General features: G+C 43.7%; 1 protein-coding gene across 5 annotated transcripts in view; it reads right to left on the reverse strand.

The window, feature by feature from the left end:
* Positions 1–27,195, reverse strand: part of LOC105468378 (dedicator of cytokinesis 11) — a 189,492-nt gene that overhangs the window by 160,266 nt on the left and 2,031 nt on the right. For 3 of the 5 annotated variants that reach the window (XM_071089250.1, XM_071089249.1, XM_071089251.1), the window contains exon 2: positions 14,673–14,819. The exons of the other annotated variants lie outside the window; for them this stretch is intronic. In XM_071089250.1, coding sequence (XP_070945351.1) covers positions 14,673–14,819 — 147 coding nt within the window. The remainder of the gene's footprint in view (positions 1–14,672; positions 14,820–27,195) is intronic. 5 annotated transcript variants of the gene reach the window in all.

Genomic DNA, 27,195 nt, shown 5'->3' on the forward strand with positions numbered 1-27,195 from the left:
ATTTGTATTTCCCTGATGACTAATGGTTTTGACTATCTTTTCCCATGCTTATTGGTCATTTGTTTACCATCTTCAGAGAAATGTCTATTTAAGTCCTTTGCCTGATTTAAATCGAGTTTGTTGTTGTTGTTGAGTTACAGGAGTTCTTTACCTATTCTGGATATTAATCTCTTATCAGATATATGCTTTACAAATACTTTTGCCCATTCTGTGGGTTGCCTTTTTACTCTCTCGTTAGTGTCCTCTGATTTGAGAAAAAAATCAGAGGACACTGACAAATAAAGTTAATGTAATCAACTTTACTTTTTTATTTATTTATTTATTTTTTTGAGACGGAGTCTCGCGCTGTCACCCAGGCTGGAGTGCAGTGGCCGGATCTCAGCTCACTGCAAGCTCCGCCTCCCGGGTTCACGCCATTCTCCTGCCTCAGCCTCCCGAGTAGCTGGGACTACAGGCGCCCGCCACCTCGCCCGGCTAGTTTTTTGTATTTTTTAGTAGAGACGGGGTTTCACCGTGTTAACCAGGATGGTCTCGATCTCCCGACCTCGTGATCCACCCGTCTCGGCCTCCCAAAGTGCTGGGATTACAGGCTTGAGCCACCGCGCCCGGCCAACTTTATTTTTTAAAGAAGATATGGGTAGAAGTTTTAGGGAGCAAGCAGACAGCCTGAAATATGGATGGAGAAGGTACGCCTAATACCTCCTTTTCACCCTTCTGTAGGTGAAGGAACAAGAACTGAGGTATTCTCAATGAGGTCACAAACTCATCACTCCTCCCCCAACTTGGCTCCTTCTTAGGCAGCTGATGCGGTAGGGCACTTGTGTACTGATGACAGTCACAGAGAGGAAACTCATACTGGGTGTGGTTGTGAGCCCAGCAAGGGCAAACAGGCAGGGTGGGGAGGACATAGATGTCACAGGCTTATATGATTCCTCAGCCCTACCAGCTCTCTGTTTCTGGCTGGTTCTTAACTACACACTCAAAATTCCAAACTTCTCACATAGAAGATAAACATGCAGATTTGTCACTACTGAATGGAGAGGAATGTTTGAGTAATTATTGTGAAAAGTGACACCCAAGTTCAGCTCCATCTCGGAGGATCAAACTCCCCTTCTTGTCTCTCTGCCCCTTGTTTCCTTTCTCTTCAGTTCCACCTGCAAAATGGGCCTTTGAACCAACTATTTGTCACATGGGAGTTTGCTTTCTAAGTATTATTGAGTATGATCAATTTATACAGGCAATGAGAAAAAGCAATACATATTCATTTTCTTCTAGGACTAGCCCCAGAACTATACTCAAATCCTCTAGAAATGGCTGTGTCTCAGTAGCTTATGTGAATAAACTCAGGGCTTATGTGAATAAATTTCAGGACTATCGTGAGGCTGAACTGTTGACTATCCTTACTGAACATGAGAAACACAGTGTACAGTGCAGGTCCTGTAAAATGAAATTTCTCGTTCTACAAAGTCCTGATTTGTTATTGAAAGTTATTGTCAATTACAGATCACCAGCCTACCAAACTGTCTTTTCATAACAGAGTAATAACCTAAAATCTTCTTCTTACCTAGGAAAACACACCTAAAACCCCATGAACTGCCTGCTGCACATGCATTCATTTAACCAAGAATCCAATGAGAAGGATATTTCTAGAAAGGTATCCACCTAGACATACAAATGGCTTAGAAATTTCAATGTTAAACAACCTTTATGCTCAGAAAGTTCTTTTTTGTATTTAATTCAAATCCTAAGGGCAATAACTCAACTTCTTTAGCAAGTGATCATATGTCCTATCCTCAAAGCCATTTCATTATGAGGGTGGGGGAATGAAAGAAAATGTAGGACGGAAGGAAGAAATGTAACTCTTTTCTATTATGCTTCTAAGATTTATTGAAAGCTTGCTAAGCACCAGGTACTATGCTAAATGCACTGCATGCGTTACCTCATTTAATTTTAGCAATGACCCTATAAGGTAGAGAATAGTATCACTACTCACATTTTATCAATGGGAAAACAGATTAAGAGAGGTCAGAAACTTCCCCAAGTGAGCAAATAGAGTCAGTGTAGTATGCCAAATTCGAAGATGCCCCTAGAATTCTTGTCTCCTGGTCTACTCACTCTGTTTAATTCTCCTCTTGAATGTAAGTGGGACCTGTGAATATTGAGAGATATCACTACCCTGATTAGGTCAGGAATCAACTGACTGTGAGTTAATCAAAACAGAGAGGACCCCAGGTGGGCTCGACCTAATCAAGTGATCTCTAGAAGAGGAACTGGGCCCATCCTGAAGAGAGAGAGATACCTGCTGGCTTTAAAGAAGTAAACTGCCATGTGATGAGAGGCCTATCTGTCCAGGACCTGAGGATGTCCTCTAGGAGGTGACAGCAACCCCTAGCTGAATGGGACCATTTCAACTACTTCAAGGAACCAAATTGTGCCATCTTGAATGAGCCTGGAAAAGCTCTGAGCTTCTGGATAAGAATGCAGTCCTGCCAACACCTGTAAAACGCTGAGTAGAGAATCCAGCTGAGCCATGCCTACACTTCTGACTGTGAAATAATAAGTGTGTTATTTTAAGCTGCTAAGTGTGTGGTAATTTGCTATGCAGCAACAGAAAACCAGTATAGTCAGGATTCAAAGTCAGGCTCTATTTAACTCTGGAGTGCATGCTTTTTTTTTTTTTTTTTTTTTGACAAAGTCTCACTCTGTCCCCAGGCTGGAGTGCAGTGGTGCAATATCACTCATTGCAACCTCCGCCCCCTGGGTTCAAGTGATTCTCCTGCCTCAGCCTCCTGAGTAGCTGGGACTACAGGTGCCCACCGCCACACCCGGCTAAATTTTTGTATTTTTAGTAGAGATGGGGTTTTGCTTCGTTGGCAGGGCTGGTCTCAAACTCCTGGCCTCAAGTGATCTGCCTGCCTCGGCCTCCCCAAGTGCTGGGATTACAGGCATGAGCCCGGCTAAGTGCATGCTCTTAACCACTACAGTAGATTCTGCAGCAGTTTCATGAATTCCCAAACATTTTCAATGTTTCAAAGAGTATAGATATTAATGTAAATCTCTATGTAATAGTAATGGTTATGATCTTTTCCTCTGCTAGTGCAGTTTTCAAGTTTTAGAAATGTTTTTTGTTTTTACCACATTCTAGTATAGAAACACACTTATTGATATGTTACATTTGAGATGGAAGGAGGGGAGAATACACAATCAATAGAAAACTGCTGAAGTACAATTTGATAATAGGTACATTGTGGAAAATAAGTAGGATGGAAACATAAGATTTCATTTACCAAAAACACCTTATTAGAATAGACGTGGCTTTTGCAAGAACTCCAGGGTATGCTACTTACAAATACTTTTCTTCTGACTATTGCGTGAACTACAAAGTCTGTCATGTGATGCTTCCAAGGAGATGACAACTCATTCCCTCTTTTAACAGGGCTCAACTAAAAATGTAGTGAATATGAGAAGCCAGTGAATTCTCTGCTGCAGTGAAATAAACTTAAAGAGAATTCCAAAATTCAAACACTGTGGTTGCTTTTTAGAGAGTGTCAGTGTAGAACTAATGGTTCATATTCCCCCTTCACACACAAACTACACACGGAGGTGAATTGATGAATAATAATAGCTAACACTTAGCCTATGCCAAGGGTTGACCATGGATTATGCCCTTAGGCCTCATGCTTACCTTATGCAGTAGGTATGATTATCACCATCACTCCTATTTTATAAACAAAGAAACTGGGACTTAAAGAGGTTGAGTAAGTTTCCCAATATTCCACAGCCAGAAAGTGGCATTTCAACTCAGAAGTGGACACCAGAGCTCATTCTCAGTCACTCAGCTATATGACCAAAACTTCTGTTGCTTTCCAACTAGATGTTTCTTCCATCCTTCACAGTATCTAGGAATGCTCAATAAATGTTTGCTGATAATGATAAGGAATGAGAGACCGGAACCTGAGGGAGTAGATAAGGCTTCCAAGCCATTCATCATTGTGAGAAGATGGGAGACGTGGAGAGGGCAGAAGTTGACAGAGGATAAGGAGGCAGGCTGAAGGCCGCCCCCACTTACGTGGATGTCAGTCTAAAGGAAGTGAACAGGATCGTACTTAGAACTCCAAATATATGTTGACTAACCAGGCACAAGCAGATTTAATTCTGGCCCTAAAATCATTTAAAAAAAATAATAAAACCCAGTTTTCCAGAGTGTATTTCTCTCTTTTGGAAAAGTTTCTGCTCCACATCTGGAAGTGATTTTCTAACAACACTAATTCCAATGAGTCATCTATGATATTAAGCAATGATTCCATAGGGTGAACCCTGATCATATTTTTCCATTGACTGGCAGCCACCGAGGTCAATGAAAGGCAAAGGCCAACCCAGACATGGAGAACCTCACCCTCCACAGCTCCATCTTGTATTATGAAGGACATGGGTTTTAAGAAGTACAGGAATGCAGTCTATCTCCCAGCACTAATGCAAGGCATCTTCTAATATGCTCCGTTTCTTTTCACTGATTATATGCAGAAGATGGATCCAAAGGCTGCTTGAGGGGAAAGCAACCATAAATTAAGCTGGCAGAAGAAACATTATGAGGCCATGTGTAACCATGGGGCAGTTAGAAAAGCAGGGAGTGGGCTTTCTGGACAAAAGAACAGGACGGTCTATGGTACACAGAGTATAGCCAGAGCTCAGGAGCCTTAATGCTGCCAGCAAGAATTTCCCCAAGGAATATTCTAGAAAGCACTGCCAGTCTAGCCCTTGCCCTTTCATCCTAATATAGTGGCTCCAACCATCAACTTTAAACCAATATCATATTGGTTTCCTAATATTTAAGACCTCTAGTACTGATGTTTAGAAGTGTAACTCAAGTTCATTTCCTGGTATCTTCTGACACTTGGATTTCTTTCAAGTTACAAAGAAGGAATGAGTCATGTTCTCTTAGAGACTGAGGAGCCACTTACAGAGGCTATTTTAAATTTTTCGAGTGACAAGGGTATTATTTAGTTCCCAGAAACAATAATTGACTAAATGCCTTCTTCAGGTCTGAAGGAGTTAATGCAACTTCCCAGAGTGAGCCTTCTCTCCCAGGTGTAATCTGATTTTAAATGGCAGAGGAGTGTCAGTGTGTTATAAAAACTGAAATCCCACCTCACAAAACCCTGCCTTAAAAAAGATATAAATTAGTGGGTGGTCATTTGCATTACAAAAGGATGCTTTGCCTTTCCAAAGGATTCCAATAAAGTTCATTCAAAAATCAGATTCCCATGGTATATGCGAAATGACGTGATTTGCCCAAATTTGATTTACATATGGGCCACATTGAGGAAACACAGCTGCACCAAAGCCTGAATTTGGTTAGCAGGTACCTCTTCACCATGATTTTGGTGGTTCACATACTCATTTCATCAGCACCTTGCCTCCAGGGTCACACAGTGAGGAGCAGACCTTAACATTCTTTTCTTTTCTGAGACAGAGTCGAGCTCTGTTGCGCAGGCTGGAGTGCAGTGGCTCACTGCAACCTCCACCTCCCAGGTTCAAGCATTTCTCCTGCCTCCGCCACCCAAGTAGCTGGGATTACAGGTGTGCACCACCATGCCCGGCTAATTTTTTTGTATTTTTAGTAGAGATGGGGTTTCGCCATGTTGGCCAGGCTGGTCTTGAACCCCTGACCTCAAGTGATCTGCCCATCTTGGCCTCCAAAAGTGCTGGGATTACACACATGAGCCACTGCGCGTGGCTGACCTTAAAATTTCTGACTCAGAATCCCCCACTCTAACAATAAAATTGCTTTGCTTTTACCTGACACCTTTCATCCAAAGCCTTCAAAGTGTTCAATTCTCATTTGCTATAAGTCTTCATAATTATGCTGAACAAGTCAGCAAGACAGCTGAGAATGTAAGCTTCCAAACTACCAGAGATGGGACAAAAGGTTTTTAAAAAAAATATTAGGACTACTGACAGGCAGAAAAATTAAAGGTCCACGGAAATGCAAAAGAAATACACTTAGGATATTTTTTGACAAAAAAAAATTTCATAGATCTTACTTTTTTTAATAGACTATTTTTCAGAGCAGTTTTAGGTTCCCAGCAAAATTAAGTAGAAATTAGAGAGTTCAGTTCCCACGGGCTCCCTGCCCCAACACAGGCTCAGCCTCCCCCACTATCAACATCAGGCAACAGATTGGTACATTTGTTACAATCGATGACCCTGCATTGACACATCATAACACACAAAGTCCATAGGATACATTAGGGCTCAATCTAGGTGCTGTACATTCTATGGGTTTTGTTTGACAAATATATAAGGGCATGTATCCACCATTGCAGTAGTATATGGAGTAGTTTCACTGCCTTAAAAATCCTCTCTGCTTCACTTATTCATCCCTTTATTCTCCCTACTTTTTCAGTTACAAAGAGGAAATATCCAAATCCCAGTTTAAATACAATAAACCATTTCTTTAAGAGAAGGGGGTCTCGCTATGTTGCCCAGGCTGGACTTGAACTCCTGGGCTCAAGGAATCCTCTCGCCTTGGTCTCCGTGGAGTAGCTGAGACTACAGGCACAGAACACCAAACATAACAAATCATTTTTATATATCTTATAAGAAAAAGAGACATATAGTGGAGAGAAGACAGAAGAACAGAAGGAAGAAAGAAATGAACTGAAGGACGTGTGTGCTGACAGAAAAAAGAGGCACACAGTACGGAGGGAAAGAGCCCCTGCCTACCAAGATGTGCATCATAATCTAATTGTTTTAAATGTCAGAGGCAAGACCTTCCATTTCAAAGCTCATAATTCATAAGTAATTCTCCCATACATTTGTTTTTAAATCCACGAAAGGTATAGATTATTTCAAATAAAAGAACAAAGATTCAGTATGTTCAAAATCAGAAAAATCATGACCAGAAATCCTTGCAATTTCAATGCAAATTAATTAGCTTTACTTGAAACTTAAGTCCCTCTAGTGATTCCTCTTCTTAATGGCAGCAAAAGAGAACTCCAGTATCAACAACCTGAGACACATTTCACATGCAACATGGCAGCTATCTTAATTTACAGTTCAGAAAATTCAGAGTAGGCAGTTATGCCTCCCCAAAATTATAAAGATAATATGAAATATATAGATATATGTGGATGTACAGGCAAATATCTAGTGTGAGAGTATATACATATATTCTTCAACACTTCGCTTTAAAGAAAACACATTATAATCAAAGTTTAGGGAATAACTAGATAGGAATGAAAAGCAAGTGGGAATTAAAGTCTCTAATCTCTAGCCCGTCCTAATTTTAATGATCTAGCAGGTAGAGAATCTGAGATATGCAAAGCACTAGGCAAGGAGCTGCAGGATTATAGGAAAAATTATCTTAATAATAATAATAGCTAATTATAGAGACCGTATGTTGTGTGTGCACACGCATGTGTGTCACATAAATCTAGAAATCCTGAAAGTATGGTTCTTATCTTGAACGCTACATTTTCTGTTTATAAAAATAATAATGTTCAGAGTAAAATAAATGAACAAATGTTTTTAAAGCAAAAATAAAATTTCCTCATAACATATTCCCACCATCCAAGATAGGCACTCATGCATTCATTCATTCATTCATTCATTCATTCATTCATTCATTGAGATGGAGTCTCACTCTGTCGGCCAGACTGGAGTACAATGGCACAATCTCGGCTCACTGCAAGCTCTACCTCCTGGGTTCACACCATTCTCCTGCCTCAGCCTCCTGAGTAGCTGGGACTACAGGCGCCCGCCACCATGCCTGGCTAATTTTTTGTATTTTTTTTAGTAGAGACAGGGTTTCACCGTGTTAGCCAGGATGGTCTCGATCTCCTGACCTCATAATCTGCCCGCCTCGGCCTCCCAAAGTGCTAGGATTACAGGCGTGAGTCACCGCACCCGGCCTTTTCTCTTTTTTTGAGACAGGGTCTCACTCTGTCACCCATGCTGGAGTGCAGTGGCACGATCATAACTCACTGTAACCCCAAACTCCTGGGTTTAAGCAATCCTCTTGCCTCAGACTCACAAGTAGCTAGGACTACAGGCACGCACCACCATGCCCAGCTAATTTTATTATTGTTATTATTTTAAGAGACAGGGGTCTGGCTATGTTGCCCAGCCTGGTCTCGAACTCCTGGGCTCACATGATCCTCCTACCTTAGCCTCCTGAGTCACTAGGATTACAGGTGTGAGCCAGTGTGCCCATCCAGCACTCTTAATATTATACACACACATATATATTATATATACACATATGTTATCAACATACAACATCCTTTGGGAATGTTGTTTTGAATATAACAATAATACTAATAGCTACATTTATTTAGTGCTTCTCTATGTGCTAGGCATTGTTCTTCATGCTTCAATGTCTTATTTTACTCATACCTTACAACAACAACCCTCTGAGGTCAGGACTATCATTATATACATTTTACAGATGAAGAAAACGAGGCACAGAGCGATTAGGTAAGTAAATTCACATATATCATATATGTATTATTTTACAAAAATAGGATCACACTTTGCATGCCATTTCATAATGTAAATTTTTTACCACTGTCAATAATAAATATAGATGTCAGCCGGGTGTGGTGGCTCATGTCTGTAATCCCAGCACTTTGGGAGGCTGAGGTGGGCAGATCATTTGAGGTCAGGAGTTCGAGACCAGCCTGGCCAACATGGCAAAATCCCATCTCTACCAGAAATACAAAAATTAGCTGGGCATGGTAGTGCGCTCCCAGCTACTAGAGAGGCTGAGGCAGGAGAACTGCTTGAACTCAGTGGGGGAAGGGTGCAGTGAGCAAAGATCGTGCAGCTGCACTCCCGCCTGGGCAACAGAGTGAGTGTGAGAGAGGAGGTGAGAGAAAGAAAGAAGAAGGAAAGAAAAGAGAAGAGAAGAGGCTGGGCGCAGTGGCTCACGCCTGTAATCCCAGCACTTTGGAAGGCCGAGGCAGGTGGATCACGAGGTCAGGAGATCAAGACCATCCTGGCTAACATGGTGAAACCCCATCTCTACTAAAAATACAAAACAAAATTAGCCAGGTGTGGTGGCGGGCACCTGTAGTCCCAGCTACTCGGGAGGCTGAGGCAGGAGAATGGCATGAACCCGGGAGGCGGAGCTTGCAGTGAGCTGAGATCGCGCCACTGCACTCCAGCCTGGGGGACAGAGCGAGACTCCATCTCAAAAAAAAAAGAAAGAAAGAAAAAAGTCATTTTAAGGACTGCACAGTTTTCTGGTGTAAGAATGTATATATACATAGTTGCCCAAATCCTTACTTTTGAACATTTAGGTGAACTTTTTTGGGTGTTTTTGCTATTATAAACATCTTTGCAAGGCCCACAGATGTTCATGTTATTCTTCCAATGTTTACCAATGAGCAAAAGAGATCCCCCAAAAGTCAAACAGTCTGCCCAAGGTAACACAGATTGTCAGAAGAATTGCGGGGCCCTCTGGCACTGACTACTAAGCAATAGCTTTCTAGTCTCCTACCAGCCCCTTAAGGTATTTACATTCTAATACAATAGAGAAGCTATCAACAACTATTGTTAGGAGGCCTAATGAAATCAATCCTCTTTAAAATGAAAGTACTGACATCAATCCTGTCTAAAACCTAAGAACTAATGCACAGGCTGAAAAAATGCCTCCCCCCATCCTAATCCCTGGAACCTGCAAATGGTATATGGCCAAAGGGTCTTTACAGATGTGAAATAAATTGGCTGGGCGTGGTGGCTCACGCCTATAATCCCAGCACTTTGGGAGGCTGAGGCACGCAGATCACCTGAGGTCAGGAGTTCGAGACCCACCTGACCAACATGGAGAAACCCCCGTCTCTACTAAAAATACAAAATTAGCCAGGCATGATGGTGCATGCCTGTAATCCCAGCTACTCGGGAGGCTGAGGCAGAAGAATCGCTTGAACTCGAGAGGTGGTGGTTGCAGTGAGCTGAGATTGTGCCATTGCACTTCAGCCTGGGCAACAAGAGCGAAACTCCATCTCAAAAAAAACAAAACAAAATGAAATAAATTAAGGATCTTGAGATGACGAGCACATCCTGGATTATTGGGGGGGACCCTAAATGCCATCACAAGTATCTCGACAAGAAAGAGGCAGCGGGAGATCTGAAACAGACCAAGGAGGAGGCAATGTGACCACAGAGGCAGAGATTGGAGTGATGCAACCACAAGCCAAGGAATGCTTATAGCTACCAGAGCTGAAAGAGGCAATAAATGATCCTTTCCTAAAATCTCCTGAAGGAGTGAGGCCTAATGATACTTATTTCAGACGTCTGGCCTCTAGATCTGTTAGAGAACAAACTTGTTTTAGGCCACCCAATTTATGGTAATTTGTTACAGCAGCCACAGGAAGCCAATGCAACTAGTAAGAGGCTGTAAGTCTGCAGAAGGAGCAATTAGCTCCAAATATGGTGGCCATGGAGAAGATGGCCATTTGACCTAAGCCGCGAAGGACAGATAGGACTCCCTTTAGCAGGGAAGGGGTTGTAAGGGCATCCCTGGATGAGGAGTCAGCATGCACAAAGGTATGTAGGTGAGAAACTATAGAATGTGTTTGAAAAAGTGTGATGGTTCAATGTGGCCAGACTACGGGGCAAAGGAAGGGATGTGGTGGGAGAAGAAACTTCAAAGGTGGGATGGGCCTTACTGGTGGACATGAAGGGCCATGAAGGCCCCTCTAGGAAATCTGGGTGTTTATGGCAACGTGAAGCCAGTGCAGACAGAGTTGGCATTTTTATGGTTTTGGGTATTTTGTTAATCTCCCCCACCCTCCCAAGAGGTAGCAGAATGGCACAGTTTCTAGATATTTCAAGACAATAACTTTTTGCTTACCATCAAGGTGGTCAACTCTGACTTGTTTCAGCCCTCAGGGATGTGTGGACAAAACTCTAGCCAACTTATTCGTATTAGTCCATTTTCATACTCCTAATAAAGAACTGTCCGAGACTGGGTAATTTATAAAGGAAAGAGGTTTAATTGACTCACAGTTCAGCATTGATGGGGAGGCCTCAGGAAACTTACAATCATGGTAGAAGGCAAAGGAGAAGCAGGCACCCTCTTCACAGGGTGGCAGGATGGAGTGAGTGCAGGCAGGGGAAAGGTCAGACGTTTATAAAACCATCAGATACACGTGAGACTCATTCACTATCACCAGAACAGCACATGGGAAACTGCCCCCATGGTCCAATTACCTCCACTTGTTCCCACCATTGACGTGGGGATTATGGGGATTACAATTCAAGATGAGATTTTTGGGTTGGGACACAGCCAAACCATATCATCATTTCTCCAGGGAGGGGGCAAGAAACATGAAGGTGGGGTAGGCCTACTCAACAGCACCTGGTAACAACTGGAAGGATGCTGCTGCTCCCCCACGAGGCCCACTCCAGGTGCTCTGAAGTGTGCCTGGCCTCTGCCAAATGATAACCCCAATGAAGCAAAATCATGATTAAACTGAGCTGCAAGAACTTTATTTGACTCTCATGCAAAAGGTTTCACTTTTGAAAGATCTACTAAGTCAAAGGCCACTCTTTCCCAATTAAACTCAGCAGAAAAAAACAGTGACATAAACTGGGCTCTGGGGTTATAATTACATAATTTCATAAACTTTTCATTTTTCTTTTAAATTTGAGACAAGGTCTCGCTCTGTCACCCAGGCTGGAGTACAATGGTGTACTCATAGTTCACCATAGCCTTGAAGTGGGTTCAAGTGATCCTCCTGCTTCAGCCTCCCGAGTAGCTGGAACCACAGGCGTGTGCCACCACACCTAGCTAACTCTTCATTCTGATTCCGTAATTCCAGATAGAACCTCCCCTTCTTTCAGATGGAACTAAATCCAAAGCCAGGACATTTTAGGGGACAACCTTGCCAGATGTGTAGCTCCACAACATTCCCTTGGCACCCAGGCCATTGGATTTCCAGAAAAGGCATCCAGCCATCACTAGCTCAGGCCTTTGGAATTTTCCATCCTTGGCTAAAGAAAAGGTTTAAAAAAAATAAACACAGTGATGGCTCTGTGCCACAAAGCACACTTCTTAGCCAAACAGAGGAGATAAAGAAGAGGTGAGAAAAAGATGAGAAGGGGAGAGAAGGAGTGTGGCCAGTCAAAGAATGGTTCCCTGGGCATGGTAGAAGGGAGAAGCCAAGGGGCTGGATCAGGCAGCCAGATCCACAGAAGAGTTTCCTGGTAGGTGGCAGTGCAGAGGCGAACACCAGGAGCAGCAGTTGAGGAACATCAGAATGAGGGGAAAGCAGCTAGAGAATAGTAGAAGGTGGAAAGGGAAAGACAGTAGCTTGCAAGAAAGAAAATGTAGTCAGTAAGAGGAAGCCAGTCCTAGTGGGGGCCGCTCTCATAGAAAGTCACAAGGGCTCAGAGTGGCAGCCTCTATGGCCACCATTCCTGTCAAGCAGGGTTTGCTGCCTTGAGAAACATGGGTCTGGCAGAGGCATGAGCTGTTGCTCCCCTTCTACCCTGGTAGAGGCTAGGATGGAAGAAAGGAGGGCAGGCAGACCTAGCACCTGAGTCCCTCTACCCTGGGCTCCCAACAGAAATCTGGCCCCTATGGGTATCTGATGGTCATGTGTCTCTGATCTCCATTGAAGTTGGAGAATGACTATGTTCCAACTATCCTATATGCTGAATGGCATACAAGTATTTTCTCAATTCCTTAACTACTGAATTATGCAAGTTGACAGTATATGCACTGTCTCCAGCCCCTGAATAAGTATCTACTCACCCCTTTGGTGCCAGACAAAACTGTTTCATTTATCAAGCACAATTTCTAAAGGACTTGATTTCTTCCTGTCTGAATCTAAAAATATACGGCTGCACTCATTAAATATTGTTAATATTTTAATCTCTGGTCTCTTGGTCTTTGTAATGGAAAAAAATACCTTCCTTTTGCCCCTTTTTAATCCTTCAGTTTCCTGAGATTAAGCCCTGGTCTTGCCTTCCACCATTCCCCCTACCTCCTTGTCCTAAGTAGGTTTGATCTGTTAAAAAGAAATCAGCGGAGCAGGGCATGGTGGCTCACGCTATAATCCCAGCATTTTGGGAGGCCAAGGCAGGTGGATTGTCTGAGCTCAGGAGTTCGTGACCAGCCTGGGCAACACAGTGAAACCCTGTCTCTACTAAAATATACGCACGGCGGCGTGCACCTATAGTCACAGCTACTCAGGAGGCTGAGGCAGGAGAATCGCTTGAATCCCGGAGGCAGTGGTTGCAGTGAGCCAAGATGGCGCCACTGCACTCCAGCCTGGGCGACAGAGTGAGACAGTGAGACTCCTTCTCAAAAAAAAAAAAAAAAAAAAAAGAAAAGAAATAAGCGGAAATAGATTCTCTGCTTCTCTTCAAGCAACAGTTCACAAGCATTTCCCTTGGGATTTGAGCATGCACTGAATGACGGTATCTGTCTTCTCCCTCAGTCAGGGGACCCATCTTCCACAGCTCAGCACAACTTTCTCTCTCTCTAGCTCACTCTCCAGCAACGCCCTCCTTTCTAGTTCCTTCTGCTGCATAACACAGCCCCAGAGGTTTCAGGGTTCCTAGGCGTCAACTCTGTCTTGAAGCTCGTTGACCTAACTTAGCACAGTACCCAGAAGCCTCAGTGAAGTTCAGCTGAGAGACAATAGAGAAAAGGAGAAACTCCAAAGCAGGAAGTAGTAAATCAGCAAAACAAAATAAGCCAGTTGAAGAGAATAAACCCACAATTTACAGAAAATGAACACCATTTTCTAAAAAAGACTTAAATAGTACTCCAGTTAATATCCTTTCACATTTAATAAGTAGTAGATATTCATTGTAGATAAGTACATTCAAAAAATGGTATAACACAATCCCATTGAAAACATCTGAATATTTACCCTGAGATGGCTTATAAGGAGAATTGAAACTCTTTTCCTATTGAGGAGGAAAAAAAGAAAAAATAGAACATGAGAAAAGTGAAGATGGTGAATGTGTATTTTGTCTCTACAGATTTTCAAACAAAATCTGTGAGTTTCCCCAACCTTTTCTATAACGATTTTCAGTGCATTACAGCCAGGTCACTTAGCCAGAGGCCTGAAAAAAGATAGGCTGGGCCTGGGAGAAATATGGCTGTGGCCAATTAGAACCAATGTAAAAATAGGAAATGCAATCCACATCTACGGTAGAGTGCTTCTTCAGGACAGCAAAGCTCTGTGCCATCAGACCCATCATGGACATCATACTGGCCAGTGTGAGGAGGGCTGATGCAAACGTGACCAGCCAGGAAACTTTCGTGGTATGTGTCTCTAAGATGGCAGTGACTAGATGTGGTAGAGAGGGGAAGTTTCCATTTTTCTTTTAATTGAAATCATCATGAAACCAGAAAGAACTCAGACATTTTCCAGTCCTTCCTTCTGCTTCTCCAATCATGCGTTTTAGAAAGCCATTTCTGGGAAGGGATTCTGTGATTACCTTGAAAATGCAGAAGGACCATGCCCAGTCTAACTTGACCTTGAGGCTGGGCAAAGCATCTCTTTACACAGGACATATGAGAGGCATCTTGGGACTTGTCGCCAAAGAGTTATTTTATGTGATGTGAAACCATTGCTTTCTCTTTTAAACACCTCCCCGCTGACCCCCTCGCCACACACATACGTCCACACACCCCCACACATCCTTACCTTTTTGCTCTTTTCTTTAACTGAAGGTGGAAAATTCCATAGGCCTGAGCTGGCTAAATGCCCACAAAATGTCTGGCCAGCTTGTATCCTAAAACACCTCAAGTCTGAAAGCAGTGCCCACCATAAGAACTCCAGGCTCAGGGAGTCCTGTGTGGGTAAAGACATTTAGTTATGAAGAATTTAAGAAAACATGCAAATTGAAATTGCAGACTGCAGACCTGTATTGCTTTCTTTCAGCCAAAATTCGCAAAAGGGATTGTGCTTCCTCATTTGAATTCTATCAAGACTTCTGCACCTGGCTGTTTGCCAGATCCCTGTTCCTCCTCCACTGTAATGTCAGGACCTGTGTTGGGAACCCATCTGACCCCAGGATTCCATCATTCCTCAAACTTGGGTGACATCTTGCATGATAGGCAGAGTAATGGTTCCTCAATGATGGTCCCATCTTAATCTGTGGAACTTACCTGGCAAAGAGGACTTTGCAGGCATGATTAAATTAAGGGTTTGGAGACGGGGCAATTATCCTAGATTACCAAGGTGGAACCAAGGTCCTTTTAAGTCAAAGAGGGAGGCAAGAGAGTTGGTGTCAGAGAAGGAGATATAATGACAGAAGCAGTGTGAGACTGATAGGATGTGAGAAAGACTCGACCAGTCATTGTTGGTTTGAGGATGGAGGAAGAGGCCATGAGCCAAGGAATGTGGACATCCTCTAGAAGCTGGAAGAGACCAGGCAATGGATTCTCCCCTACAGCTTCTGGAGGAAGTGAGGCTTTTTGGACACCTTGGCTTTAGCTCAGTGAAACAATTTTGGCCTTCTGATCTCTAGAACTGGAATAAATCTGTGTTAAGATACTAAGTTTGTGGCAATTTGTTACAGTGGCAATAGGAAACTAACAGACCATAAAGCTAGTCCAGTCCTCAACAGGGCCACTTGCTGGACTGCATCATCCCAGGCACTTTGCCTCCTTTGAGTTCTCTAAGCAGAAACTCACCCCTCCAGGCCAGGTGCAGTGGCTCACGCCTATAATCCCAGCACTTTGGGAGGCCGAGGCAGGTGGAACACTTGAGGTCAGGAGTTCGGGACCAGCCTGACCAACATGGTAAAACCCCGTCTCTACTAAAAATACAAAAAATTAGCCAGGAGTGGTGGTGCACACCTGTAGTCCCAGCTACTCGGGAGGCTGAGGCAGGAGAAACACTTGAACACGGGAGGCAGAGGTTTCAGTGAGCCGAAATTGCGCCACTGCACTCCAGCCTGGGAAGACTCTGTCTCCAGAAAAAAAAAAAAAAAGAAAGAGAGAAACTCACCCCTTCAATCCACAGTTCCACTGTGCTGGGTTCAGTCATATGGTCCTGGTGAGGGTAAGGCATCCCTCCTCAGGAAGGCCAGCAACAAGACAAGAACTCACTCCTAGAGGAACTGAGCCATTAGCCAGAAAACTGAGGCAGGGGGTTAGCTATGGACAGGCTAGGGGAGCCCAGACAGAGATATAGTGAGTGAGACAATGACACAAGGGGGCAAGGAAGAAGACCCAAATCCAGTGACCGAAAATGGATTCTAAAGGCAGGGCAGAACCAGCAGCCTATGGACTTGAAGAACCTGGGCTCTGAGTATGAGACTCCCGGATGTCTCTGAGCCTGGGGCAGTACTGAGCAAAGGAAGCAGGGCAGGCAGGGAGAGGGAGCTGGGTTTGTTATTACAGAACTGAAGCGAGAAGCCTTATGGAATTTTCTTCTGGCTCTCCCGATGAGAATTCTGCCAGATCATTTGGAAGGGACAGACGGAGGCCAAGTTCCCTTGCAAGTGGTCATGTCGGTCACTAGGAGTAGAGGAGCAAGTCTCCCCAGGGTCAAGTTAGCAGGGAGGGCTTTCTTTGCTCCACAAGCTGTAGAGCATGCCATAAACACTCGGCTGGACACAACGAGAGCTATTGGCCCCTGTGAGCTTTCAAATAACGATTCAGTTCCATGTATGCACCGGTTGATTTAGAACCTTCTTGGACTTAAGTTCTTTCTTGGTTGGAAGGTAGGTACCTTGGAAGGTGGCATTCCCTCCTTCAGATCTCTAGGAAACTATTTAATGTACTGAAGCATTAGGAACGTGTTCACCTATGAAAGTAAACTGGCCATGCCAACAGCACTCTTCCATTCACACCATGAACACTGTGACAACAGGCCCTGCAAGGAATAAAGCTGGCAGTTTCTCAAGTGGGAAAACTAAACTATTAATATAAAAGGCATGGAGAGAAATATATATGTTGTTATTTTTGGACAGCACTCACCCCCTTGAAAAAAAATCATAAAAACAGTTCCATGAAAATGATCCCAGGTACTTCTGCAGAGCCAGTGTTCTGGATATTTTTTTTCCATATAGTTATTCAAATAGCAAAGTAAGGAAGAATGGCCAATTGCAAACAGTTCTCAAAATCCTTAGGCTTACTTTGGCAAGGAGAAATCTATACTGATCTTGCCCACATTTCTCAATAACAACCCCATCCCTCTTTTTTTTTTTTTTTTTTTTTTTTTTTTTTTTTTTTTTGCCCTCACCTCCTACTTTCCCACTAAGGAGACCTAAGCTTGTTTAGAAATAAACACTGTTTCCCAGTAGAGCGAGATCATCACCAAAACCACATAGAAAGAGCTTCCTCCACCTGATTGACTGTGGAATCTGGCATCCCTCTAGTGCTGCTTCACATGGTTACTCCAAAGGAATCAGGACACCTGGAGTTTATTACCTGCTCTGTCATTTCATTAATATAAATAACCCATGGCCTGCCCCACTGAAAACCATGCCTCTGTTTCCCCACTTACAGAAGAGGGGTGATGACTATGTGATATGTGTTTAGTAGTGACCTGTAGACCTATGAGGTCACAGATAGATATAACAGCATTTTTAACTCTTCTTAAGATTTCGGCTATAAAAAATCTCAAGGTCTTGTCATCATTTAAAAAATGGGCTGGGCACGGTGGCTCATGCCTGTAATTCCAGCATCTTGGGAGGCCATGGTGGATGGATCACCTGAGGTCAGGAGTTCGAGACCAGCGTGGCCAACATGGTGAAACCCCGTCTCTACTAAAAATACAAAAATTAGCCGGGCACGGTGATGGGCTCCTGTAATCCCAGCTACTTGGGAGGCTGAAGCAGGAGGATCGCTTGAACGCAGGAGGCGGAGGTTGCAGTAAGCTGTGACTGCACCACTGTACTCCAGCCTGGGTGACAGAGCAAGACTCTGTCTCCGGGGGAAAAAAAAAAAAAGAAGTCTTATACAAAAGAATTCCCCAGCCTTCTGACACACTTCACCGAAACACTTCAAATAAAGATGTTCTGTCTCAGAGACTTGGAAGAACACTTGACTTCTCAGTTAAATCTTACCCAGTAAAATATTTCCAGTCATTAGGGAGAGCAATGCGATGGGAAAGCTGAAGTATCAGAATATCTTCTAACATTTCTTAGCAGCTTGAAACGTATACACAATCCAACAGAAGTCAAAAAAGGCAAAAGCACATAACTTCCCATGAACGATAAACTCAATAGGCAATAAAAGTGGAGAAGAATGGCAGGAAATCATTAATAGCAAATTTAGGCACGATTGTGCGAGGCTGTACACAGACAAAAGATGAACCACGTGGAGCTGGAGCAGTCGGCATGTTTTCCACTGTATTGACTCTGCTAGGAACCAGTGCGCAGTATTCTTTTTATTTTTTTGTAGAGATGGGGGTCTCACTCTGTTGCCCAGGCTGGTCTTGAACTCCTGGCCTCAAACAATCCTCCTGCCTCAGTCTGCCAAAATGCTGGGATTTTAGGCACTAGCCATCATGCCCAGCCCCACACTATCCTTAACAGAACTTATGCTGCTACCACAAAACCAGAATAGCCCAATATAAAAGAATAATTTCTCAAGAGAGCTTTAAGTTTTAAAGTTTCCTATTAAAAAGTATGTTTCTGAAATATAATTTTTTTTGTTCTGTTTTTTTCAGACAGTCTCACTCTGTCACCCAGGCTGGAGTGCAGTGGCATGATCTCAGCTCACTGCAACCTCTGCCTCCCAGGTTCAAGCGATTCTCATGCCTCAGCCTCCCAAGTAGCTGGGATTACAGGCGTGCACCACCATGCCCAGCTAATTTTTATATTTTTGGTAGAGACAGGGTTTCACCATGTTGGCCAGGCTGGTCTCAAACTCCTGACCTCAAGTGATCCACCCGCCTCGGCCTCCCAAAGTGCTGGGATTACAGGTGTGAGCCAAAGCGCTCAGCCCCAAAATAGAATTTTTAAAAAGTATTTGAATTTCAATATTCACTTTACTATTAAATGTGAGGATTAAGAGTGAAACTGATATCAGTAAAGGTTTTTGGGTTTTTGGGGTTTTTTGTTTGTTTTGTTTTGTTTTGTTTTGAGACAGTGTCTCAGTCTGTCACCCAAGTTGGAGTACAGTGGCACAATCAAGGCTCACTACAGCCTCGAACTCCTGGGCTGAAGGAATCCTCCCACTTCAGTCTCTCAGGTAGCTGGACTACATGCATGTGCCACCATGCCTGGCTCATTTTTGTTTTAATTCTGTAAAGATGGGGGTCTCCCTGTATTTCCCAGGCTGGCCTGGAACTCCCAGGCTCAAGCAATCCTCCCAGCTCAGCCTCCCAAAGGGCTGGGATTACAGGTGTAAGCTAACGTGCCCGGCGTCAGCGAAGGTTTGAAAGGGAAAGGTAGGCATATCCAAGCTCTGTTTTTCCACACAGATCTCAATTCTCTTCTATTCACCCCTTTGCATAAATCACACTGAACAGGCTGGCATAAAGGTAAGTGCTTCTGCCAAAGGCCACAGGTACAGTTTCCCCAGTCTGGAGAGCCTTCCGGCCCAGGCACAGGACAGAGCGCTTCTCCCCACTTGAGGACCAGCCTTCCCACTCACTCATTAAACTGGTGTGAAGGTGGAAAATGCCAAAAACCCAGAACCCTTGCTCCCATCCACTACGCTTTTCGGTATGACTAAGTCAGACTGGAACGGGTATTGGCAAGAACCTCGTGCAGAGGGGTCTGCCGACTTGTTCTTCCACGAAGGGTATGATTCGTGGCTCAGCCATGTGGCTCACCCCTTTGGGGCATCATCTGGAGCAAGGAATTAAAGCAAGGGTATCTGCTTCCTCTCTTCCAGTTAACTTTTCTGTCTGCTGACTTGTAATACATACACAAAAGACGTCCCTTGCCCACCATAAAGCCTGGGGATGATAATGCCAGCCAGCAGTCACCAGTACTTAACAATTGCCAAACCCCGCTCGAAGTGCTTTAAATAGTATACATTAATACTATAATAACTCATTCAAGGCTGGGCATGGTATCTCACGCCTGTAATCCCAGCACTTTGGGAGTCCGAGGCAAGCGGATCATTTGAGGTCAGGAGTTCGAGACCAACCTGATCAACATGGTGAAACCCTGTCTCTATACTAAAAACACAAAAATTAGCCGGGCAGTGGTGGTGCACACCTGTAGTCCCAGCTACTAGGGAGGCTGAGGTGGAAGGATCGCTTGAACCCAGAAGGCGGAGGTTACAGTGAACCAAGTTTGTGTCCCTGCACTCCAGCCTGGGTGACAGAGCGAGACCCCATTTCAAAAAACAGAACAAAACAAACAAAAAAAAATAACTCATTCAAGCCTTTCAACAAGCTCCTGAGGGGGGTTACCACTGCCCAGGAAGGTTAAATAATTGGCCCAAGGTCATCTGCGGCTGAACTATGAACCTGGGCAGCATGCTTCCAGAGCCTACTCTCTTAACCACTTTGCTCTGAAGCACAAGCTTACAGGCAATGGCAGCTAACTGAGGCTGTCTCTTTGCTCCATTCAAGCTACTGATCTGGGAGCGTCCAGGGTGGGGTCCTGCAAGGAATCAAAAAGGCATCTGGCTGTAGGCTGATATAAACGGCAGGCTAATGTTACCCACCAACTCCTCTGCATGTCTGATAAAAATTAAACCAAGAGGTGTAAATCTCAAAGAGAAACGTATTCTAAGTACCCTTAGGATTTACAGAAAAGAAGAAATGGCTCGCGCTATACCCTCATGTAGTTTTGGCCTCCCCTTCCATGATAAACAAATTCTTTAAAAAGACTAATAAACTTTCAACATGCCTTGCTGACAGTTCTACAGCTCAAGAGAAAGCACAATCAGGTGAATTACTCCTCTGAACTGAACAGCAAGGGTGGTTCTTGAAGTGGAGCATGGGAAAGTAGCAACCACTGCTTGCAATCCACAGAGGTCAAGTAAGAGAATGCCAAGATGAGTTAGTTACACAGGCACACTATATAGGAATTTCTCAGCCTGTTAGACATTACCATTTGCTCTCCACTTTCCATAAAAAGCCGGGGAAGCGGAGCAGGGTCTGTGGTCAAATAAATGTGGGAAATGCCACAGACAGAACAATGTTCATTAGTAAAGGCCTATTTAACCTTGTCAAACCCAAAAAGGACAAAAGTCTTGAAAAATGTTGAGGATCTCAAGAGAGAGCACTGGGGGTTGGGGTGGGGGTCGGAGATGGGGTGAAGACTGGGAAACCACTGACCACTGGCCTCCTATCTGGCTTCTATCTCCTCTAGGTTATTTGCATACCTTTAGTCTCCCTTAAAAGCAGGAACTCGGTGGCTCAAGCCTGTAATCCCAGCACTTTGGGAGGCCGAGACGGGCGGATCACGAGGTCAGGAGTTCGAGACCATCCTGGCTAACACGGTGACACCCCGTCTCTACTAAAAAATACAAAAAACTAGCCGGGCGAGGTGGCGGGCGCCTGTAGTCCCGGCTACTCGGGAGGCTGAGGCAGGAGAATGGCGTAAAAACCCGGGAGGCAGAGCTTGCAGTGAGCTGAGATCCGGCCACTGCACTCCAGCCTGGGCGACACAGCGAGACTCCGTCTCAAAAAAAAAAAAAAAAAAAGCAGGAACTATCCTATTAACTTCTTCCTGAGCACCTGAGCAGGAAGTCAACCCCTCATTGACCCCCTCCTCCTCTAGGGCAACTGCTGCTCAGACCCACCCCAGAGTGCGATCTGCCCAAGGAGTGAACTCACTTCTCATCCCCATTCTAACTGGAAGTCTGGGGCTGGCCTCCAGATCATTTCTCCACACCCTGCCTCCCACTTCCCTAATCACCCCCAAAGGTGCAAACCTCTTCAATCAGCTAATCTCACCTACAATCTCATCTCCGTCCACTCAGCCCTGGCCTTTTCCTGGCTCTTCCTCTCCTTCCTGAACCCACTTGAAACACTTCCCACCTCTGCCCTCAAGAACCCTAGTCCTTTGCCAAAAGACAACCTTATATGCTCAGCCACCGTCTTGCTTAACTGTAACCTGGCTTTGCCCTGACAACCCTCTCAAATAGAAGTTGCTCATTTTCTTTTCCCTTCCCCTATCAACAAACTTGCTTTTCCTTCAGTTCACCCAAGCTGAGAAACCTCAAAATTATCTTGACTCCACCTCCGCTCTTCCTGTTTCTTCCTCCCCCTTCTCCTTCCCTTTTAAGAATCACCAAATCCTGTTGATTTTCTCAGCACAATATTTCTTATGTCTTCTCCCTTATCTCCATTGTAATTGCCTCAGTTAAAAGCCTTTGTTCGCCTGGCACAGTGGCTCAGGCCTATAATCCCGGCACTTTGGGAGGCCGAGGTGGGTGGATCACCTGAGGTCAGGAGTTCGAGACCACCCTGGCCAACATGGTAAAACCCTGCCTCTACTAAAAATACAGAAAATTATCTGGGACATGGTGGCACGCACCTGTAATCCCAGCTACTTGGGAGGCTGAGGCAGGAGAATCGCTTGAACCCAGGAGGCAGAGGTTGCAGTGAGCTGAGATCAAGCCATTGCAAACCAGCCTGGGCGACAAGAGTGAAACTCCATCTCAAAAAAAAAAGCCTTTGTTATCTCTCTCCAGAACTATATTAACGTATTTTAAGTCATTTCCTGGCCTCCAGGCTCTTCTCCCAACAATGAGTCCATCGTACCCAAGGTTGGCAGTGTATTTTCACAAAACACCTAAGAATCTACTGCACTCCAGGCACTGTGTGAGCGGCTGGGCTGGGAATAAAAATGCATACACAGCCCCTGGCTTCTTGGCTCACACCCAGAATTGATACAAAACATTGCCCCCTCCCCGACTATATTCAGTGGCAGATCCTTCTGGGATACTGTTTGGTTTTTTTTCACCAGATCTCTTTTTTTAACCTTCATGAATCACTTATACATTAGAAACTTTCCATATGTTACCTTCGTTATTCCCAAGAACTCCACAAGGGAGGTACTACTATTTATCCCCATTTCACAGATAAGGAAAATGAGACCAGGTTACTTGCCTCTGTTCACAATTCAGGCAGGTGACAGATGTTGGATTCAAGACCAGATCTGATCCTCTAGCTTATGCTCTGTCTCTCACATCTTAAAGTAGGACACAGAAAACTTGGAAAAGAGCCCAAACAGGATGACCATGATATGCAGAATCTTGAAAGCAAGTCATGTGGGGAACAAAGGAAAGAAATGAAGCCTCTTTGGCCTTGTGAAGAGTGAATTTAAAAATGACATGGTGGCTGTCTCTAAATATTTGAGAGGTTGTTATGCGAAAGAGGAAGGAAGCAATCATGTGTGGCTCCAACAGCAGAGCTAGGTCTAGCCCATGGTGAAATTTACACAGTAAATTTCGACCCAAGAACCTTTTCTAACATAGCCCTCTAACAGGCAGGGGTGTTTAAGGAGAAGCTAAATAATCATTTGTCAGGGGTGGGTGGAAAGGACATTCCTGCCTTGAGTGGACAAACGGTCTAGATGAGTGTTTCTGGGCACATAAGAATTACCTGGGGTCATTTAAAAGAATACAGATGCAGGCCCCACCCCAGACGTAGCAAAACAGAATCTTGGGGGATGGAGACTGTATTGCAAGAATCACATATGAGGAAATAAGTCTGTAAGAAGATTCATTCAAGCCTCAATAGAAGAACTATGAAAGGCCAATCAACATGAAAAACTGTTCAACTTTAAGGGTAATCAAAGAAATGCAAATTAGAACAGTGATGTACCATTTATTTCCTATCAAACTGCAAAAAATTTTAAAATACTACTAACAAGCGTTGGCATGGGAGAGAGAAAATGAACACCCTCACACTCTCCTGGTAAAAAAATAAACTGAAGCTACTTTCTGTAGAGCAATTTAACAGTACATAAGAGGAATTTTTAATACTAAAAATGTATACAGTGTAATCTTTGAGCAAGCAAGTCCACTGCTAGAATTTATCCTAAGGGAACAATCTGGCAATTTTGAAAATGCCTTCTCAAAGACATTCACTCAGGTACTGATGGTAATGCTCTATATCTGCACTGTCCAATATAGTAGCCACTAGCCATATGTGGCTATTGAGCACTTGAACTGTGGCAAGTGAAATTTGGAAACTGATTATTATTATGACTTTTTTTTGAGTCGGAGTCTTGCTCTGTCACCTAGGCTGGAGTGCAGTGATGGGATCTCAGATCACCGCAACCTCTACCTCCTGGGTTCAAGCAATTCTCCTGCCTCAGCCTCCTGAATAGCTGGGACTACAGGCATGCACCATGACACTTGGCTAATTTTTGTATTTTTTTTACGTAGAGACGGGGTTGTGTCATGTTGGCCAGGCTGGTCTCGAACTCCTGTCCTCAGGTGATATGCCTGCCTAAGCCTCCCAAAGTACTGAGATTATAGGCGTGAGCCACCACACCTGGGTATGATTACTTTTAATTAATTTAAATTTAAAAGTAAAGAAAGACATATAGCTATTTACCTTTATAGTTCATGTTTATAACAGCACAAAATTAGAAAAATTATCAAAATATCAAACAATAAATGATAATTACCTGTGATACACCCATAATGAAAATTTAGGCAGTCATTAAATATGATTATATAGATTTGTATTTATTGACGTCAAAAAATGTTAATAAGATACTGATAAATGAAAAAAAATTATTTAAAGGTTGTGCGGCCAAGGGAAGTGGCTCATGCCTGTAATCCCAGCACTTTGAGAGGCCGAGGTGGGTGGATCACGAGGTCAGGAGATAGAGGCCATCCTGGCTATCACGGTGAAACCCCGTCTCTACTAAAAATACAAAAAAATTAGCCGGGTGAGGTGGCGGGCGCCTGTAGTCCCAGCTACTCGGGAGGCTGAGGCAGGAGAATGGCGTGAACCCGAGAGGTGGAGCTTGCAGTGAGCGGAGATCACCACTGCACTCCAGTCTGGGCAACAGAGGGAGCCTCCGTCTAAAAAAAAAAAAAAAAAGCAATGAAAGCTTAAATAACAAAGGTTCACTGACGATCAGAATAGAAAAAGACTCAATCCAAGAATTTTTTAACATGTTAGTCTTAGAAAACAAATTTTCCTATTTGGTACTTAAACAAGGGTTCAGCAAGGAGGCCTCTCTGGCTTCACAGCAACCTGCACCGGTCTTTTGTACAGATCCTGGTGGACTGGCTTGCTCTGGGCCCTACGAACCTCCAGTAGCGAGACTATTTTATGTTTAGGTGCCAATACTCTGGTTAACTTTCCTGACCCTCAGTTTATTGAGAGCTTAGTTCACTGAGAGCCTCTGAACTGGAAAGGCTTGGTCAAGAAGCCCAAGTTGAAACCGGCTTTTATTCTGTATTGTTCTCACCTCCTTACAGATGAGGCTGTGGGTTTTGTCCTATATTACCTACTTTCCACAAATTCCCTTGGGAAGAGTGAGCAGAGGAGTGGTTCCGTTTTCAGTGCTTCCCTAAATGCAAACATAACAAACATTCCATGCTAAGGTAGTTGTGAGCAGCGGGTTGGGGGAGTCAACAGCTGCAGACGCTTTTCAGCCATTCTCAGCTTCTGGAGAGCTTTTCTCTACTGGAGCTACTGAACGAAATCTGGCTGATGCCAGCCAGGGGACGCTGCGTGCATTACGGCGCCTGCAAGGGCTACAACCCCTAATATCTAGCAACTCTTTCCCGATCCTTTGGCGCACAAGGAATTGAGGGTAAGCTCAGCAGTAAACAGTATTTAAACAGCTACTAGGCGACTCTTCCAGGCTGATAAAGTGGCTTCTCTAAAGGGCAGCCATCATACAACATGTTTAGCAAAATGCCTTTGTTCCCCTGCGGCACCAGTAGCTACATCCTGAATTACAACAAAATCAATTTAAAAATTTAAAACTCTGCATTTTAAACATGTATATATGTAAACACTTCTCTCTTAATCACAGACACTCTCAGGTTATAATGTTTCTCCCCAGTCCCCTCTTGAGAAATCTCTCAATGATGATTCTGTAATTATCCCTTTCCCTGGGTTAAAACTGACCTTCGTAAAAATGCTGAACTTACAGGAAAATGCAGTAACAGTGGTACAGTCTCTCTGTCTGCTTTATTATGTAGTTAGTTAATACATTCGTGGAAGTACTAATAACTGAGTAACAGTTTGAATGTGCAACAACATGCTATATATATAGCCCAGGCCCAGCCTTCTGAATTTTTCAAACAGGAAACACTGAATGAAATTAGCAATGGGCCAATAAGGGTGTAATTCTAAAATCCTTAAAAAAAAAAAAAAAAAAAACACCTAAACAGGAAATACTGTATATTTGTACAGCTTGGTGGGTTTTCCACGTTCTAACAAGAGATACACCAGAGGAAAGCTTGACTTGCTGCGGTAATGGCTCTATCTCATATTGAAGCCCCAACGTGAGTATCTTGGGTTTATAGCACAAGTGTAAATCCTACCTCAGCTGTCCCTTAAAAGAATCAGAAGTTATGGCAGCAGCTGCAACATGGTCCCCTCACTCTCCAGCCACTCGTGGTTTTACTAACTTTGGTTAACAGCTCTTTGTGAGAGAGAGTCATTTAGGAGCATACACTCCATGTAAGAACTATTTCCTTATTTTTTCATTGACTAAACTGCTTACAAATAGCATTCGCTAAGGCTCTATGAAGAATCTAAAGTTGATTTGTGTGCCTAATCTGGGTGTCCTATTGACAAAGACATTCCCATACGCACAACCAACCCAGATTGTAACTAATGAAAACAAATGAAGAAAAAGATCATTTGCATTCTCGTAATTATAGAGCATCTAGCATTGTATCTGGCACGTTGTAAGGGCTCAATAGATATTCATTGAGTTAGATTACTAGAATCTGTTCTGCCTCACTCCCAAAATCTCAATGTTTCACATACTAGAGTAATGAGTAAATATTCCTCTGCATTGCCTGGTGTAAATGGTAAAAATCAATGGCCTTGGTCCCAAGTAAGCTGGGCTGACAAAGAAACCATGGCCACTGCCAGCGTCTCCTAGAAGAGACTTCTGCCAGTAACAGTTTTTTTCTGCTTTGCCATAGAATCAATGGTTAGGAAGGAGCCGCTGAATCTGCAATGCACAAAATTCTTTTGAAAACCTAAAAACATGGGAAAGAACGCTAATGTTAACTTTTTGCTGCTAGGGTGGCAGGTCAAGCGCTGATCAAATCCCAGTGGAAGTTTTCTTAGTCCCATTTATTCTCTTGAGAAATCT

The sequence above is a fragment of the Macaca nemestrina genome, chromosome X (assembly GCF_043159975.1).
Source record: "Macaca nemestrina isolate mMacNem1 chromosome X, mMacNem.hap1, whole genome shotgun sequence".
In the NCBI taxonomy this organism is placed as follows: domain Eukaryota; kingdom Metazoa; phylum Chordata; class Mammalia; order Primates; family Cercopithecidae; genus Macaca; species Macaca nemestrina.